The sequence below is a fragment of the Nesoenas mayeri genome, assembly GCF_963082525.1.
Source record: "Nesoenas mayeri genome assembly, chromosome: 20".
Lineage (NCBI taxonomy): Eukaryota > Metazoa > Chordata > Aves > Columbiformes > Columbidae > Nesoenas > Nesoenas mayeri.
The window spans coordinates 6,269,182-6,286,974 of NC_137569.1; the positions used below are offsets into that span (position 1 = coordinate 6,269,182).

A 17,793-nucleotide genomic window follows, 5' to 3' on the forward strand; every position below is an offset into this window, starting at 1 on the left:
CCAGGGCAGCAGCCGGCCGAGGAGAAAGGCACGCCTGGGATGCTGTGGTGCTGGGAGGGGACAGAGCTCCAAATAATTGCTGATAATGCCACCGGACAGGTCTGACGGAAACCTTGGGCCCCCTGGCCCTGGCTAGAGACCCATGTGGGGGTTTCTCCCTTCCCCCTGAGGTTCCCAGCTCGCTTGCAGCAGGGTGTTATTATTAGCCCAGCCGTGACCCCCCAGGTATGCAGGGCCTGCGTCTCAGTAGCAGGTACCAGCAGCTGAAACTGTGACTCATTGTCCCCCTGCGTCACCCTGCCACCCTCGCCCCACCACTGCCCCCCCCGGGAGCACAAAGGAGGGCGCTGGGGTGGCAGAGGGGGTGCTGTGTGTCCCCATGGGTATCTGGGGGTGCTGGGGCAGGTATTGCTGGGCAGCAGGAGGGATGGAGGCTGCAGCTGCGCCTGGTTTTCCCCTCGGCAGCTGGACTGCGTAATCTCCGAATGCCCCATTTCCACTTAATCTGAAGGCACAGTCCCAGCCCCTTCGGGAAGGGGGGGGAATCCTCTCCCACGTAGGAGCGGGCAGGCACAGCCCTGGGCAAACACCAGAGAAGGGGCACTTGAACCCTCTGCCTGGAGAGCAGCAGGGGGTGCCCCTTCCAGGGTTACTGTCCCAAGGGCTTGGAGACCCTTTCCCCAGGGACAGGGGCCGTGGTTGTCCCTGCTGCCAGCGAGGGGAAAGGATTGACAGGGAAATATCGGCATGGGGTGGCCCTGGAGTTTGGGTGCCTCTGCACCCCCAGCACTGGGTGGGACTGTTTGCCTTGAACACTTGGGGTTTCGGCTGAATTTTGGGTGTGATGATTCTGGAGCACTTATCCCTCCTCAGGGCAAGGCTGGCTGTGCCAAAACCAGCTGGGCACGGGCCCACCCCTCACCCTGGCTCTGGGGCACCCATGGGGACTCAGGTTCTGGTGGAGTGAATGGAAGTGCAGGACCACTCACCCGGCTGCCCCTATAGCCCTGACCAAACCTCCAGCTCCTGCTAACTCGTCCTTGAACGTGCCGCCTCTGTGCCTCGTTTTTCCCTTTCACATCACAGGCTTGCGCTTTGCATCCTCGCACCCTGCGCCTGCCCCTCAGGGTGGGGGTTTGGGATCAGCGAGTGACCCGGGCGGTGCAACTGTCCCCTTTACCCACAGGGTCCTGTGGGGCCGGCAGAGCCGGTGCAGGAATGTGGGGCTGGGAGGGTCCAGGACCCGGGACAGGCGGTCCCTGCCGCGGGGGCTCGCGGGCCGGTTCGCCCCCTCGGCAGTGGGACGGGGTGAGCGGAGCGGGGTGACACGCCATGGAGCTGCTGTGTGTGCTGCTGGCGCTGGCCGGGACGGACGCAGTCACGGGCCTGGGTGACTCCCCCAATGGGTTTGGGAAGGGGGACTGGGGGCTCAGAGGGGCTGTGAGGTGTTTTCCCCAAGGTGTTTGTGCTGGGGAGGGGGTTATAGGGCTAGGCACTGCTGGGGGGTCCCCACACTGGTACTATCCCCCTGGAGCTGGCACTGCCAGCACCCCCTGAGCTCCCCCTGTGCCGGCACTGGTGCTCACAGACCCTGGTGCGGGCCGGGGTCCGACAATTACCAATGGGTGAGTAAGGGTGGGATGGATGAGGTGGGCACAGAGTCCCCCTTCTTACCCCCTGTTCCCCAGCCCTGCTGCCCTACGTGCCCCGCGTTCCCCCCACGCCGCTGCCAGGGAAGCTCACGGCCACCACCTTCACGCTGGAGAGACCCCGCGGCATCTTCACCCCGCTCGCCAATGCCTCCGACACTGTCTGGCTGGTGGTGGCTCTGGCCAACGGTGGGTGCTCTCGGCTCCGGCACGCAGTCCCTGCCGTGGCAGGACCCTCGCCCCAGCCACTCACCCCTGCTCTGTGCTGCGCAGCCTCGGACTCCTTCAGGAACCCCCCGTCGCGGGACGCCGTGCCCCTGTACGAGCAGCTGCCCACCGCCCATGCCTACATGACGCTGGAGGCGGCAGTGGCCACGTATGCCTGCTCAGCGCCCAGCCCGGCCGTCCTGCGGGTTGGGGGGGACACGGTGTGCGGGGGACAAGGTGGCTGGGACCCCTGCAATGGGCCCCTGCCCTCCCCGGGGCCCTACAGGTGAGGTTGGGGGGATGGACCCCCCCAGGCCCCCCATGCGGCAATTCCCCAAGGAGGGCGGGCTCATCCCCCTCGCTGCCACCATCCCACAGGGTGAAGTTCCTGATGATGGGCTGTCATGGCCCTAAAGCAGAAACGAGGTGGTCAGACCCCATCCTTCTGCGGAGAGGTACTGGTGGCACTGCTGTCCCCCCCGGCTCCCCTGCACCTGCCCGGTTGGGGTGCTGGCATGTGGCGTTGCATCAGCCCTATGCCATCACCCCAAAACCCGGAGAGGGGGAGCAGTCCTCGATGTCCCCCAGCCACCCTGTCCCACTCCTCTCCATCGCACCATCCCTGGGCCCCCCATGTTCCCCATGTTCCTCATCCCATCTCCTTCCAGCCAGCAGCCCCAGCACCATTGACCCCAGGCCTGGGCACCGCGGCAGTGACTCGGTGGTCATGGCCGCCCTCCTCGCCAGCCTAGGGGCCGCGCTGGTCATGGCGGCAATCAGCACCATGGGGTACGGGGGATATGGGGGTGCGGGGGGCCGTGCTCAGGGGACATGTCCATAGGGGCACCAGGAGAACACCATCCTCTCGGCCCCATCAGCAGAGAGACGGAGTGACAGAGATGTGTTTAAGATTTAAAAAGCCTTTTTTTTTTTTCATAAAGTGGGGGTTTCCCATAGTTGGGCAGTGAGAAAGGGCCCCTTGGCAGCAGTCGACGCGGGGGGTTGGCAGAGCTCTGGGGACCATGCTTGACATCTCTGCTTGTCTCTCCCCACAGTGCCCAGGTGTGGGGTTCCCTGTGCTGCCGGGATTCGGGGAGCAGCATCTTCACCCACAGCTCCTACAGGACCCACCACATCCCCCCGGCCCTGCCCCGAACCCTGCCCCCCGGCTGCAGGTGCAGCCCCCCAGGGCTGGGCTGCTTTGTCCCTCAGCCTCCCGCTCCGTGTCCTGCCAAGTAAATTCTCACTTTATACCTTCTGCTGTCTCCTCTGTGCTTGGCCGTGGGACATCCCCCTCTCCACCCGCCACCCCTTGGGGGTCTGTTCACCAGCTGGGGCTGTGGAGAATGGGGGCACTGGGATGCCCCAAAACCACTCAGGGCTTCGGCTTGGTGATACTTGGTGTTGGGGCAGGCACATGCTGGCACTGGTGGGGTCTGGTGGCCTCAAGGGTGGCATCACCCTGGGGTGGCATTGCCCTGCTGCCCCATCGCCAGGGCGAGGGCTGTTGCGTGGCAGTTCTCAGCACAATTCACCGGTGGGCGCTCAGCCATAGCAAACGATGCCCAGGGAAACGAGCCCGACCTGTTTGCCGTGGGGCTGCGGCTAACGCAGGAATGTGGGCGCTGGCGGCCACGGGCGGGTTCCGTGGGGACGCAGCGCCCGGCCGGCCCCACTCCTGCCCTCTGCACCCGGGCGCCCGCACGATGCTCCCGCTGCTGCTCCTGCTCCTGGCGACGGCCCACGGGCTGGGTGAGTCCTGCGATGCCATCGGGCTGGGGTCCCCGCTGTCCCCTGCTTGAGGGGGTCCCCTGTGCACAGGGACACTCCAGAGCCTGGGGGTGATGGGGAGCTGATGCCACCGCTATTCTGGGTGCCACCCCTGGTGTCACCTTCCTGGGTCTGCTGGCACAGCGTGGGGTCCTCCGGGGGTCTCGCAGGGGTGTCCCTCCCCGGGTGGGGGCACAGGCTGTCTATGCTTACTCTTTTCATGGAACATGCTGTGTCTGAGCCTAAAATGGGGGGCGGGAGGCAAGCAGGACCCCTGCAGCTGGGATTGCTGGAGTCAGCTCCCTCCTGTCCCCGCTCCGAGCTCCCGGAGCCGCCGGTCAGGGGCTGCAGCGGGGGAACCGCGCCCCCTGCCGCACCCCCCGTGGCTTCTCACCACAGACACGATCCCGTACACCCCGACCCTGGCCAGCTCCTCCCTGGGGGGCCTGATCACCGCCTCCACCTTCACACTGGAGCAGCCCCGCTGCGTCTTCCCTGAGGATCCAGACAACGCCGTCATCTGGCTGGTGGTGGCTGTCCCCGACGGTAGGTGGGGTGCGGTGGGGGGCGGCCCTGGGCAGGGGAGTGCACAGGGCTCCCGTGTTCCCCCCGGGGTTCCATCCTCACCCCTGTCCCCATCCCTGCAGCCGTAAACACCTTCAATGACAGCGTGGAACCGGGGTCCCCCGAGCGGGCGTTCCAGAGGTTCCCCAACAGCGCCCCCGCCTACATGACCCTCAACACCACCCTCCTCAACTACCCCTGCCCCAAGCGCCCCGGGGACATCACGGTGCTGCGCGTTGGCAGCGAAACGAACTGCACCAAAGATGATACCAGACCCACCTGCAACGGGCCCCTGCCTGGCCCGGGGCCGTACCGGTGAGCCTGCACATGGGGACGTGTCCCCCATCCTGCCGGCAGCCCCCCAGCTTGGGGGAGCATGGCCAACCTGCCCTCCCGCCACAGGGTGAAGTTCCTCTCCCTGAATGGCTCCGTGCCCGTGGCGCAGACACGCTGGTCAGAGCCCATCACCCTGAGGACAGGTACCGCTGCTGGGGTGCTCGTCCTGCCCCTCACACCTGTCCCACAGCCACAGAGTGTGAGGGGGACATGGGGTGGTCCTGGGGGGCTGCACACTGAGCATCAGTGGCGTGGGGTGCAGTGCTGCTGTGAGAAGCTGGGGAAACAGAGGCAGGGTGCTGCTTTGGATCCTGCTGGGATACGATGGCATCGTGTGATGGTACGTGGTGTTTGTGCAGTGTGATTGTACATGGTGTTTGCGCAGTGCAGTTGTACATAGTGTTTCAATGCTGCATTTGCACACTACTATTGCACATTGCATTTGCACACTACTGTTGCACATCGCATTTGCACGCTTCAATTGCACATTGCATTTGCACACTGGGATTGCACATTGGATTTGCACACTGCAATTGCACATTGCATTTGCACACTGGGATTGCACAGTGTGTTTGCATGCTGCATTTCCACAGTGTAGTTGCACATTGTGATTGCCCATGTACACATGGTACCCTGGCCGGGCCCCCATACTGTCCCGGGGTGCTTGTCCCTCTCCCTCCCCTCTTGCTCTCTCCCCAGCTCAGCCGCCCAGTGACACCCCTGCAACGGGCAGCGGGCACAGCGCCAGCATGATCGCCCTCACCTCCATCCTCTCCATCCTCTTTGCCATCCTGCTGGCCGGCCTGGTAGCCATGCTGGTCTTCTGGGGGTGAGTTCCACCCCCCCATCCCACTGCACTGCCCAGGAACTGTGATGGGTGCTGGGCACATGGGACTAGTGCCACGGGTGACACCAGCACCCCATGACCCCCACCTTTGTCCCTCACTCCCCCTTCCCTCCCCAGCTCGGACACCTACAGCGGCAGCAGCACCTTCAGCAAGCCGGAGGCGGTGACGGTTCGACGGTACAACACCCACCATGTGTACGACCAGCCGGCTGCCCGTCTCTGAGCCCCCGCCACAGCCCCCCGCTGCCTCCCCATCACCCCCCAGCACCGCATCGCCTCCCCACCTGCTCCCACACCAGCCACCGCTGGCCCGCACACCCTTTGGTGCCCTCACGACTGCACCACCGGTTTCGGTGGCACCGTGCTCACTGCTGTGGGGGCACAGCCGGAGCTGCCACAGGGAGCCATGATGGAGTGGGGGATTAAAGACCCTTCCATGTACTTTGCACCCACCTCCGCCTCCTGTTTGTGCCCCCTGGGAATGGCACCCACTGGAACCTCGCCAGATCCCACAGCCCCCGGGAAAAGCCCCCATCCCTGTGCCCCTGTGCAGGGCTCTGACTCCTATCCCTGGGTTGGTGACGGCTGCTGGACTGGGGCAGGATGCGGCCAGGGATGCTCGGGAATGGGAGAAGCATTTTCACACCCAGCTCAGGACACACGGTGCCACCTGCACCCACTTTGAATGGGGAAAAGTGCCCTGGGTGAGAGGCAGTGAGAGGAGCCTGACCCCCCAAACAGCCCTGGCGCTGGGGTGAGGGGCACAGAAATGCCCCCAGGAGTGGGTGGGGGGTAGAGGTGTGTTATTTGTCCCCATTCTCCTTCACCCCACAGCAATTTCTCCCTCCCCCAAATCTGGAGGAGGGTCACCCATCCAGAGCTGGCCCAATTCTGCCTGGGTGCTGCTGGTGTTCCCCTGGTAGCCATGAGATGGCAAGAGGGGACCAGCAGCTGGGGTCTGATCCTGCACTGGGGTGTGGGTCCCTGATCCTGCACTGGGGTGTGGGTCCCTGATCCTGCAGCCTGAGCAGGATGAGACCCCCGATGCTGAGGACAAGAAGGCCAGAGAGCACTGTGGGGGGCTGTGCCCCCCTTTGAGCGGAGTCAGGGCTGGCATGCATGTATGTCACATATACATCTATTACAAAAACCTGTGGTTATTCTGTAAGTGCCATGCAAAGGGCAGTATCACATTTATACCTGATCCATGGTCACAGCACCCTTACCAGGGTGTCCTTATGCTGCCGGGGGGGGATATTAGCAACTTGCCCCCCCCGTGCTGCCGCTGCCAGGAGTGGCCTCCATGGAGCCCAGCCAAGGAAAATCAAGCAAATCTGGCGATTAAGCCCCGGGAAGATCAGCCCGTTTGCAGCAAAGGGACAGTGTTTTCCAGCAAACATGGGTCCCCTCCATCCTACCCCATCTCGGATGTGAAACACTCATTTCACCTGCAAAGCGGCTCCAAGCAGTTGGGGGGTTTGTCCCCTGTCACACAGGTGCCCTGACTGTGTGTGGGGCTGGAACTGGCACATGGGGAGCCGGGGGTGACGGTGACAGGGACTGCACCTCAGCCCTCTGTGGGGGAGGCAGAGGGGCAGAGCTGCAGGACGGGGCAGTGTGTCCCCGGAGTGTCCCTGCCATGTTCCTACCATGTCCCCGCGGCGGTCAGGCACAAATGCCAAGGACCGCTGGTGTCTGCCAGCACAGCCCTGAGCCCCAGCTTTGTGTGCTGGGAAAGTCCTTGAGCGCGGATCCCGTAGGAGGGGTCCCCTGCCTCTCCTCCCCTGTATTTATGGTACCAAGCCCCCCAGAAATGCCACCGCTCCCTTCGAGGGGGCTGCAGTGCTTAAAAAAAAATGAAAAAAGGTACAAACCCCAAACAAAAGGGGTTTTGGGGTGCAGGACAGTGAGGAAAAGACTGTGCTGGGCCGGAGACTGCAACCCCCAGGTTCGGGGGGGACGGGGGGGCAGCAGGCGGGTCCGGTTCTTAATTACCTTAATTACCAACCCAGGCGGGGCGCCGGGCTGAGCACCCCGGGCTGCACTGCCCTGGGGCCGCGGCCAGTCCCCCGGGGCTGAGCCGGACCGAGAGAGCGACCCCCACCGCCGCGGGGGGACTCCCCGTCCCCCGGCGGGACCCGCTCCGGAGCGACTCCGCTTCGGCCCCGCCCAGTTCCTCCTCGGCCCCTCCCAATTCCGCCTCAGCCCCGCCCACTCCCGCTCAGGCTCCACCCCTTAGAGAACGGCATACATAATCACCCAATCGCCGCCGGGGAAGGCATTCAGGCCCCGCCCCTTTCCCCGCCCAGCGCGCTGATTGGCGTCCGGCGGCGCCGGTCCGCACATGGGCGCGGGGCTGGGCGGGCGCCGGTTCGAGGCTCAGCGGCTGCGCTCCGTTACCTCGCCGGTATCTTCCCCCGCCATGGCTCGGCGGAGCGCGCTCTCCATCCGCATCGTGGAGGGCAGGAACCTGCCCGCTAAGGACATGTGAGTGTCCCCGGGGGACCAGGAGGGGTCGAGGTGGGGGACACTCTGGGAGGGAGTCCCCCAGCCTCAGGAGTGCTGTGGGGTGCATCAACAACAGGTCCCTGTGCTTTGAGGACACCATCCCCAGAGTAACTTTGGGGTGTCCCACCTGCTTTGGAGGCTCCTTCAGAATCGCTTGGGGTCCCCCCAGCAGTACCTGTGCTTTGGGGGTTCCCTCCAGGCTGGCTTTGGGGTCCCCTTGCATTGGGGGATTCTTCCCAGGTTGGGTTTGGTGTGTCCCCCCAGTAGTGCCTGTGCTTTGGGGGGTTCTCTCCAGGGTGCCTTTGGGATCCCCTTTACTTTGGAGGTTGCCTCTGGGGTGACTTCAGGTGCCCCAGCATTTCTCAGTGCTTTGGGGACTCCCTCAGGAGTGCTGTAGTGTCCCTCCTGATTTGGGGACGCCCCCTGTGATGGCTTTGAGATTCCCTGCCAGTTGCACCCAGTGCTGTGTGGTGCCCCCAGCAGTGCTTCGGGGTACCCCAAGAAGTGCTCCCACTTTGGGGAGCTCCTTCTATGCTGCCATGGGGCAGGGCTGGCCCCACCGTGCACCCCCTCACTCCTGCAGCTGGGTCCTTTGCAGGGACCGGACATGAAGCAGCACCCCCCGGTACAGCCACCCTGTCCCCGCTCCACTCCCAGCCCTGGCTCAAGCCCACCTGGCTGCGGTCCAGGGGGCTTGGCTGGCAGCCCCTCCGGTTGGGCTTTCCCTCCCTGGCAGCCCCCCAAGGGCTGCCCGCGTGTCTCGGCATATTCCTCATTGCTCTGATCCTTACGGGGTGAGATGTGGGGACAGTGTTGGGGTGGGACAAGGGGACGGCAGCTGGGGGCTTTGAGGAGCGCTCCGCAGCCAGGCAGAACCAGGGCTGCCGGAAAACCAGCAAAAATCCCCACAGCCGTCATGGAAAAAGAGGATAAACAAGGAAAGAAACATGACTTTTTTTTTTTTCTTTTTAAATCCTGTGCTTCGGGGCCTGATTTTTAAATCCCTCGGCATAACTCCCTGCGGGAACTCAAACCAGCGTGGGGAGGCTCTGTTTTTTTAAGAAGCTCTGGTTTTTGGGAGTCTCTGTTTTTTCAGGAGAGCGTGTTGCAGGGACCTGCTGTGCAGCACCACCTTCCAGACCGGAGGCTTTGGGACGTGGCTGTGGGCGGGGGGGCGGCTGCCCCGGCGGGGAGGGAAACCCGAGCACTGGATCCTGCCCCTGACCTTGACCGTGTTTGGCCACCGTCCCCCTCCCCTGCGGCCGGGGGTGTGTGAGGTTCGGTTCCTCCGCCTAGCCCTGGCACAGCCTTGGGATAGTCACCGACTTCCCCCACGGAGAAACCCATCTGCGGGGTGTCAGTGGTGACCCCGGGTGTGTTCTTACAGCCACCCATGGCCGGTGGGGCACCCCAAACCCCCGTGGAGCCCCCGGATTTGGCCGATGTTGCTGTGGTTGGCGACTCCCCTGGTACCACCAGCAGCCCCACCGCTGTGCCCGGGGTTCTCCCACCTCCTCCCAGTGCAGAAAAGCCGTTGTTTTGTTTTGCCTTCCCCGCCAGCGCCCGCCCCGCGCGGGGTTTGGCACCGAGCAGCCACCAAACCATGAAACTGCCCATAAAGAGGCAGGAAACCTGCTCCTGCTTTCCCCCTCCGGCACGTCACTGCCTGACACCGGGGACAAAACCCGGGCGGGAGGGAAGAGCTACAGCAGCTCCAGCTCTGCCCTGGGTGGGCTTTGCCCCTCTGCCCGCCTCCAGGACACGGTGGGAGTGTGAGCTGCTCCCCCCAGCTGAGCGCTGCAAAATCCTCCTGTGCATCTTCATTACAGGAAAACAAGGAAAATGAGCTGCTTTATTTTATTGTATTGCCCCCACCCCGGCTCCCAAGGGCTGAGCAAAGCGGCGCCACCATCTCCAGTAGTGAATTTTTAATTGCCAGACTCAATGCCTCAGCCCCCAGTGCTGCCTGCTGGGGCGGGTGGCGGCAGGGAGCACACGTTTTTATTTCCTCCTAACCCAAACATTTATACTGTTCTATCAATCTTTAAAGCCTCAGTCTTCATTTCCTCTTTCGAAAGCCCAGCCTTCCCCTTTCCTAGCTCCTTCCCCTGCACCAAACCTCCAGCCATGCTCAGCGTAGGCGGCAGCAGGATGCCCAGTGCCCGCTGGAAGCCAACAAGCCTTATAAAACTCTTCCCCTGACACGTCCCAGGTTGGTGCGCAGGGACAGCAATGCTGTGCAGGCAATGTCACCCCCTGCAGTGCTGGGTTCCCTCCCAGCCTTTGCAGTGGGGATTTGTCCCCACTGACACAGATCACAGGGTCCCCAGCAGCTCAGGCACCACTGCAGCTGCTCCTGCAGCCCATGGGGATGGATTTTGCCCACGCTGTGTTTTAATCCCCAGAGCACGTGATGCTCCAGTGCTGCGAGGGTGGCTTTGTGGTGCCCTGCATCCCAGGGGATGTGGAGCAGCCCATGTGCTCAAAACGTCCCCATGTTGGGGATGGGGATTTTCAGTCAGCTCCCATCTCAGACTTGAGCTCAGCTTGCCCAGGGTTGCTGGGCACGGCTCAGGTGGGCAGATGTTCCCTTTCTGCCTGTGTGCTCCCTGCCTGCTTGATGATTTGCATAAGGCAGGAAATGTCAGCAACAAGCTCTGGTTAATGATGCTTCATCCACCGCTTGCATTAAAAACCTCTCTGGAGACTGGGAGCAGGCAGAGAGCTGCTCTTAGCAACCTACCCGTGCTGCCCACACATGCATGTGGCCCGAGGTGACTGGGGTGCCAGCGCAGTGCCCGGGATGCACAGCCTGGAGAACATCCCCCCGAGCTTTATTTTGCAGAGCAGAGGGCCCCCAAACCTGTATAATCCCTTCAAATCCTTTTAATTCCCCCAAGAACTGGCTCTCAGCCTCCCCAGTTTTGGGAAGTGATATCGTTCTGTACTTGGGGACCCCAAACCCCCACCCATGTGCTCCCACATTTTCTGGGACTCCCACGTTTTCTGGGGGACTCACATCTGGTTGATGAATGCTGCCAGGACCGGTGTTAAGGAGAAACTGCTCAGAGCAGGACAGGAGCCATAACCTCCCACCCTCCTGGCACCCGGGTCCTGCCTGCAGCCGAGTCACCTCCGTTCTGATGACCTGGGGCAATAAACTGTAAAATGGTGATTTGGGGTTTTTTTTGGCAGTAGCGCACCAGAGCAATGACTCGGGTTGTCCCTGGGGAGGAAGCAGAGTCAGAGCATTGTGGTGGCTGCCAACAGCCCACGGCTGCTGTGACACGTGCTTCTCACCCTCTGCGTCACTAGGGGTGTCCCCAGGGATGTCCCTGTCCCTATGGAGGTGTTGAGGCTCTGGGTGCACCCCAGGGGCTGCTGTGGCCATGCTCCTGGTGTGTGCAATGGGGCTGTGTGTGGCTGGAGCCATTTTGGGGAATGGGTGGGTTTTGTTTGTTCTTCATCTTCCTATTTGGAAAAGCCACTTTAAGCTGCCAGCAGGATCCGGTGGCCGGACACACTCAAGGATGTGTTTCCCCAGGCTGGGTGAGAAGCCGGGGTCACCATGTGCCTGCAGCCGTGGCCAAATCCACCGGTCACAGCCGCTGGTGTCTGGGGGTGTCTCTGTACCCCCGTAGCCCTGGGGTGTCCCTACAAGTGGCACTTGTGACGTTCCCCTTCTGTGGGGGGTTTTCCAGGGCTGAAGGCTTTGGTCATCCGTGACCATGACAGCCTTGTGGGGCTGGGACAGGGGCTGGGGACAGGGCAGCTGGCCGTGCTGACAGAGCCATGTCGTGTCCTTCCAGCACAGGCAGCAGCGACCCGTACTGCATTGTGAAGATCGACGATGAGGCCATCATCAGGTCAGTGGCACCGTGTCCCTGGCTGGTCCCCAAACCTGCTGGCACACCTGGTTCTTGGCGGATTCCTCCATCCACCCTGCTGAACACACATTATTCTTATTATTCTTATTATTCTTATTATTCTTATTATTCTTATTATTCTTATTATTCTTATTATTCTTATTAATTATTCTTATTATTCTTATTAATTATTCTTATTATTCTTATTAATTATTCTTATTATTCTTACTCTTTCTTATTCTTTCTTTATTCTTATTCTTTTATTACTATTGCTATTGTTGTTGTTATTACTGTTATTCCCTGCTTTGGGCTGAGCTGCTCCTCCAGACACAGACCACAATGTCTAACAGCTCATGATCACCCCCAACCCTGTAAGCCACCCCCAGGTCCTGCCAGCCCAGAGCCACAAGACGGTACAGGGACCCATTTCCTGCCCTAGCTGAAGGTTCAAAACCATGGGTGCTGCCCCTAGCCATGTGTCACCAAACACTGGGGACCTCCCAGGGCTGGGGAGTGCCCATGTCCCTTGTCACCAGTACCACTGGCCCCACAGGACTGCCACAGTGTGGAAGACGCTGTCCCCATTCTGGGGGGAGGAGTACGAGATGCATCTCCAGCCCACCTTCCACAGCGTCTCCATCTACGTTATGGATGAGGATGCGCTCAGGTATGGCCAGTTCGGCCGCGGGGTGGTGGGGATGGGCGTGGGGGTCGCAGGTTGGTAGCTTTGGCTGCCTGCATACCCAACCCCATGGTAGACACCAGCGAATCCGCACCTGGCCATGCTGGCTTGAGCTTTGGGACACAAATGGGTGAAGTTCTTTCCCAAGGTTATTTTCCAACTGCTCCATGGGGACAGACGCTGTGGTGGCCCCAGGACACTTGGGTGCTGTGTCTGCCCCCAAAACGCACAGCAGGGGGGTGTCCTCCCTGGAGTGCAGCGGAGCGGAGGGTCTCCAACCCCACCCCGTGTCCCACTCCCAGCTTTTGTTTTCCAGCCGCGATGACGTTATCGGGAAGGTCTGCATCACCCGGGACATGCTGGTGGAGCACCCCGAGGGTAAGGGGTGGGTGGCTGGGAACTGGTCCCAAAGGCCCCTCAGTGACCCTCATGAGGGTTCCCCCTTTTCCCACAGGCTACAGCGGCTGGGTGAGCCTCAGCGAGGTGGACCCCGATGAGGAGGTACAGGGGGAGATCCATCTGCGGGTGGAGGTCCAGGGGAGCCAGGGCGGCCGGCGGCTGCTGCGCTGCACCGTGCTGGAAGCCAGGTGAGGAGGGGACACGGGGGTGGCAGGGGGCTGTGTGTGCAGCTGGGACACGTACGGCAAGTCCTGGCTGCTCTGTGACTCAGTTTCCCCATTGCATCAGAGTCTTCTCCATTATATGCCTGTGGGTGCAGAGCATCTTCCCCACCACCCAACTGATGGGGGTCCTGGGACAGGGTCCACCTCCTCTGCTGGCCTTTAGCGTTTGCACCTTGAGATGCTGGGGAACCGAGGGGGTGCCATGGGTGCCTGTAGGTATTTTGGGAGGTTCCTGGCAAATCTCCCCTCTTCTCCACAGGGATTTGGCCAGGAAGGACCGCAATGGTGCCTCCGACCCCTTTGTCCGCCTGCGCTACAATGGGAAGGCACAGGAGAGTGCTGTGAGTATGACCTGGTGTCCCCAGGGAGGGTGGGATCCACTTGGCGAGATGGGGGATGAAGCTGTTGCCATCACAGGTGGTCAAGAAATCCTGCTACCCCCGCTGGAACGAGACCTTCGAGTTCGAGCTGGCCGAGCCCACCGAGGAGAAGCTGTGCGTGGAGGTCTGGGACTGGGACCTTGTTGGCAGGAACGATTTCCTGGGCAAGGTGAGTCCCAGCTCCCATCACCGCTGCGGGGGCTCTGCCCAGCTGCCTACCCGACCCTGCCTCCCGTCGCAGGTGGTGTTCAGCGTCCAGGGGCTGGAGGCGGCCGGGCAGGAGGAGGGCTGGTTCAGGCTGCGGCCAGACAAGTCCAAGCCGAGGGAGGATGAGTGAGTGTTGGCACCAGAGTGTGCTGGGGGTGGATGTCCAGGGTCCCTCCAGTGCCCTTGGGGAGTGGGATTTTCCTGGGAAGCATCAGCCCTTTGGAGGGGCAGCTCCTGGAAATGCCCTTGTCTGGGGTGGGGGGCAAGTGCAGGGCAGCCCCTCCTGCCCGCCCAGGCTCTCCCTGGCTGTTGAGCCACCTTTTGCTTGGTGAAGCACTTCATCCATCCGTTCATTCATGCACCCACCCCCCCGCTCCCCGTGCTCCTGCAGGCGCCGAGGCAGCCTGGGCTCGCTGCAGCTGCAGGTGAGGCTGCGGGACGAGACGGTGCTGCCCTTCCCCTCCTACCAGCCCCTGGTCCAGCTCCTGTGCCAGGAGGTGAAGTCGGGGCGCCAGGTGAGGGGTCCACGTGAAACCCTGATGGGACACCCACCTTCCTCTGGCTCACTGCCAGGGTCACATCGTGGTGCTTCTCCCCACCAGGATGGCCAAGTTCACCTGGTCACCCTCCTGGATGAAACCACCACAGCCGAGTGCCGGCAGGAGGTCGCCGTCAACTTGGTCAAACTCTTCCTGGGCCAAGGGCTGGTCAAGGAGTACCTGGACTTGCTCTTTGAGCTGGAGCTGGCCAAGCCCTGTAAGGCTGGAGTGGAGCTGAAGGCTTCCAACCACCTCTTGGGGCTGCAAAACCTCGAGGACTTTGTGTGGTGATTTTTTGGGGGTGATGGCTGAGGTTCAGCTGTCACACTGTGCTCCGGCTGGGAACCTGTTGGGTTCATCCCAAACAACTCACGGGCTGAGGTTGGGGGAGGAGCGGGTGGTTTGAGGTTTGGAAATCCCCACAACTCTCACGGATGTGGCTGGGGGTGGAGGGCAGAGCCCCTGTAGACCCCCCCCCATGACGGCAGCCACCTGGTGGGTGAGCTGAAGCCATCCTGCAGCCACAGACCTTCTCCTGTTTTGCAGGTGAGCCCAATACTTTGTTCCGGAGCAACTCCCTGGCCTCTAAATCGATGGAGTCGTTCCTCAAGGTGCTGTGCTAACCAAAACCTGCTCTTACAAGGTCACCCTGGCTCTGGGCTGTCCCCAGCGGGGCTGGTTGCCCAGGGGGAGCGCTGGTGGGGCTTCATCTTCCCCTGGGGCTGGGGGGTTGGAGAAAATCCTTTGTCAACGAGTCTAGGGGTGTTTGGTGCCAAACCTGTGGCTGTGCCCCCTGTCACGGTCCCTCGGCAGGTGACAGGGATGCCGTACCTGCACGCCGTCCTGGGACCCACCATCACCCGTGTGTTTGAGGAGAAGAAGTACGTGGAGCTGGACCCCGGCAAGGTGGAGATCAAAGATGTCGGGTAAGGGGCATGCGGGGCGGTGGGGCGGGGGGGCTCTGGCCGTAGGGCTGATGGCGCCGGTGCCCGCAGGTGCTCAGGGCTGCACCGGGTGCAGACAGAGGGTGAGGTGATCGAGCAGGGCCGGCAGCACCTCCAGTCCTACTTGGGCGAGCTACTGGACGCCATCGGCAGATCAGCCTCAGCGTGTCCGCCCGTCATCCGCGCCGTGTTCCGGCAGCTGTTCCACCGCGTCGGGGAGCGCTTCCCCCAGCACCAGGTCGGGCTGCGGTGGGGGATGGACTGTGGGTCAAATGGGGACATCCCCAGGAGACAGGGGTGTAATCCCCAGCTTTGGGGTCCCCTCTTGGGTATGAGGACAGCCCCCCAGGGATGGGTGCAGGGGGACAGCAGGGCCATGCTGCACCCAAACAGCATCCCTGGTGCTGAAACCCACCCCCCGTCCCATCAATGTATGAGGGGTGTCCTGCGTTGGGACAGACGCTCACACGTCTCCCCCCACTCTGTCGGCTGCAGCACACTAAATTCGTGGCCGTCACCAGCTTCCTCTGCCTCCGGTTTTTCTCGCCAGCCATCATGACCCCCAAGCTCTTCCACCTGCGGGAGACACACGCCGACGCACGTACCAGCCGCACGCTGCTGCTGCTGGCCAAGGTGGGATGGGGAGGACGTGGGGAGGGAGGTGGTGTCACCCACGTGGGGTTTTTGGGGTGCTTCCCATTGGGGAGGGCTGGTGACATTGTTGTCCCTGGGGGTCTCCAGGCCGTCCAGCTGGTGGGCAACATGGAGCCGGCGGCAGGACGGGCCAAGGAGACCTGGCTGGCCCCGCTGCTGCCCGCCCTGCAGCAGGGCATCGCCCTCATGAAGGACTTCATCACCCGGCTGGTGGGCACGGAGCGAGAGGAGGAGGAGGAAGGTGAGGGGCAGCCACCGGGCCCCCCCACCATGGTGGTGAAGGAGGGGCTGCTCTTTGTCCACAAGACGCGGGGCAAGGGGCCAGTGCTGGCCACTGCCGCCAAGAAGCTGCACTTCTGCCTCAGCGGGGACACCCTCAGCTTCGGCAAGAGCCCCGGTGCAGAGGTAAGGGGGTGCTGGGGGGTAGTGGGGGTGGCAGCGAGGTGGCACTGACCCCCTGTGTGTGTGTCCCCACCAGCGTAGCGGTGCCATCGCCCTGGGTGACATCCTGGCCGCCGAGAAGGTGGAGGAGAAGAGCTTTGGGAGCGCCCATGTCATGCAGGTGGTCTATGTCGATTCGGGCGGGCAGCAGGAGACGGCGTACCTCCAGTGCAAGGTGGGACGGGGACAGGGGACAGACACCCCCCAGCAGGGGTGTCACAGGCTGTGACCTCCCTCACCGCTGTCCCCAGTGCGTCAATGAGCTGAACCAGTGGCTGTCGGCGCTGCGCAAGGTGTGCGTCAACAACCCCCGTGTGCTCCGCACCTACCACCCCGGCGTGTTCCGCGGGGACAAGTGGAGCTGCTGCCACCAGAGAGAAAGGACAGGTACCGGGAGGGGCACCTGGGACTCCCGTGGGGGTGCCCCTGGGGTCCCCCCTGCCACCGTGAGCCCCGTTGTCCCGCAGGACCGGGCTGTGACCGGACCCACCACGGTGTCGCGCTGCAGGAATGGAGTGATCCCCTGGACCCCGCCACGGAGGCTCAGCGCCTCTTCCACCACCTCCTCAGCCTCCGGGGGACCCTCAGGTGAGACCCCACCCTGTGGTAACCCCTCTGCACCCCCTGCACCCTCCTTCCACCTGCTGAGGACCTTCCTATTGCCTCCCCTAGGGAAAAGTACTGGGAGCTGCTGGAACCCGAAGATGCCCAAAATGGCCCCAGGGGTGAAGGTAGGAGAGGGGTGGAGGGGATTCCGGGGACCCCATTGGGGATGCTCTGGTTAGCACACATCCCCAGGGTGTTGGGGAGCACTGTGGTGGTTGGGTGTCCCCTCCTTGGGGAATGTTGTGGTCTCACTGTTCCCCCCCAACAGGTGCCCCCCTGCCCGAGGGGCTGAGCCGGCTCTTGGGTGTGCTGGGGGACCTGGAGCAATGTCACCGCCTGGCGCAGCCCCCGGCGCCCCCAGCCCCTGCCCTGCTGCAGCTGCAGACATGAGGGGCCCAGTGTCCCTCTGGGGAATCAGGGTCCTCGTGTCTTGGGTACCGCAGCGGTGGCAATAAAATCACTTTGTATCCTGCAGGCCTGTCCTGTCCGTCTCTGGTGGGGACGCTGCAGGACATGGGGATGGGCACTGGTGGCTTGGGGGGCAGTGGTGGGTTGGGGACTGGCCAAAGCTCTGCTGGTGGCACTAGTGGCGGTGCATGGTGGCAACTGGTCAGGGTGGCACTGGTGACACTGATGGCTGTGATGGTGGTGTTGCTGGTGGCAGCACTGGCGGTGGCACTGATGGTGGCACTGGTGACGTCGCTGGTGGTTCTGCTGGGGGTGTTGCTGATGGTGTCACTGGTGTTGGTGCTCCTCACATCACCGGTGGCAGCAACAGGGTGCTGGAAGCATTGATGGTTTGGGTGCTGATCCCACTGGTGGTGCCACATGGTGTCACTGGTGACACCTGTGGGGGCCCTGCTGGCGGCGTCACTGGCGGTTGCGCTGGCGCCCGCCTCGGGTGGCTCTGGTCCTCATGGCGTCACCGGTGACATCAGCGATGACATCACCGGTAGCCCCGCTGGAGACG

General features: G+C 62.6%; 3 protein-coding genes across 3 annotated transcripts; all 3 read left to right on the forward strand.

The window, feature by feature from the left end:
• Positions 1-1,332: 1,332 nt before the first annotated feature.
• Positions 1,333-3,095, forward strand: LOC308048013 (uroplakin-3b-like; the record flags this gene model as incomplete). Its single annotated transcript, XM_080356855.1, has 6 exons — positions 1,333-1,390; positions 1,689-1,838; positions 1,923-2,142; positions 2,235-2,311; positions 2,525-2,645; positions 2,912-3,095. 6 exons carry the CDS (start codon positions 1,333-1,335, stop codon positions 3,093-3,095), a joined length of 810 nt encoding a protein of 269 aa, XP_080212981.1.
• Positions 3,096-3,562: 467 nt separating this feature from the next.
• Positions 3,563-5,596, forward strand: LOC308048178 (uroplakin-3b-like protein 1; the record flags this gene model as incomplete). Its single annotated transcript, XM_080357131.1, has 6 exons — positions 3,563-3,608; positions 4,026-4,172; positions 4,274-4,505; positions 4,593-4,669; positions 5,226-5,355; positions 5,491-5,596. The coding sequence occupies 6 exons, from the start codon at positions 3,563-3,565 to the stop codon at positions 5,594-5,596; spliced, it is 738 nt and encodes a 245-aa protein (XP_080213257.1).
• A 2,199-nt stretch (positions 5,597-7,795) lies between these two features.
• On the forward strand, positions 7,796-17,213 carry LOC308048215 (ras GTPase-activating protein 4-like; the record flags this gene model as incomplete). The annotated part of the gene is made up of 20 exons (XM_080357197.1): positions 7,796-7,860; positions 11,691-11,747; positions 12,301-12,414; positions 12,746-12,807; positions 12,884-13,016; positions 13,312-13,393; positions 13,470-13,601; positions 13,674-13,765; positions 14,031-14,154; positions 14,242-14,395; positions 14,725-14,789; positions 14,992-15,104; positions 15,174-15,360; positions 15,618-15,755; positions 15,864-16,181; positions 16,255-16,392; positions 16,469-16,604; positions 16,685-16,805; positions 16,890-16,948; positions 17,092-17,213. The coding sequence occupies 20 exons, from the start codon at positions 7,796-7,798 to the stop codon at positions 17,211-17,213; spliced, it is 2,412 nt and encodes an 803-aa protein (XP_080213323.1).
• Positions 17,214-17,793: the final 580 nt, after the last annotated feature.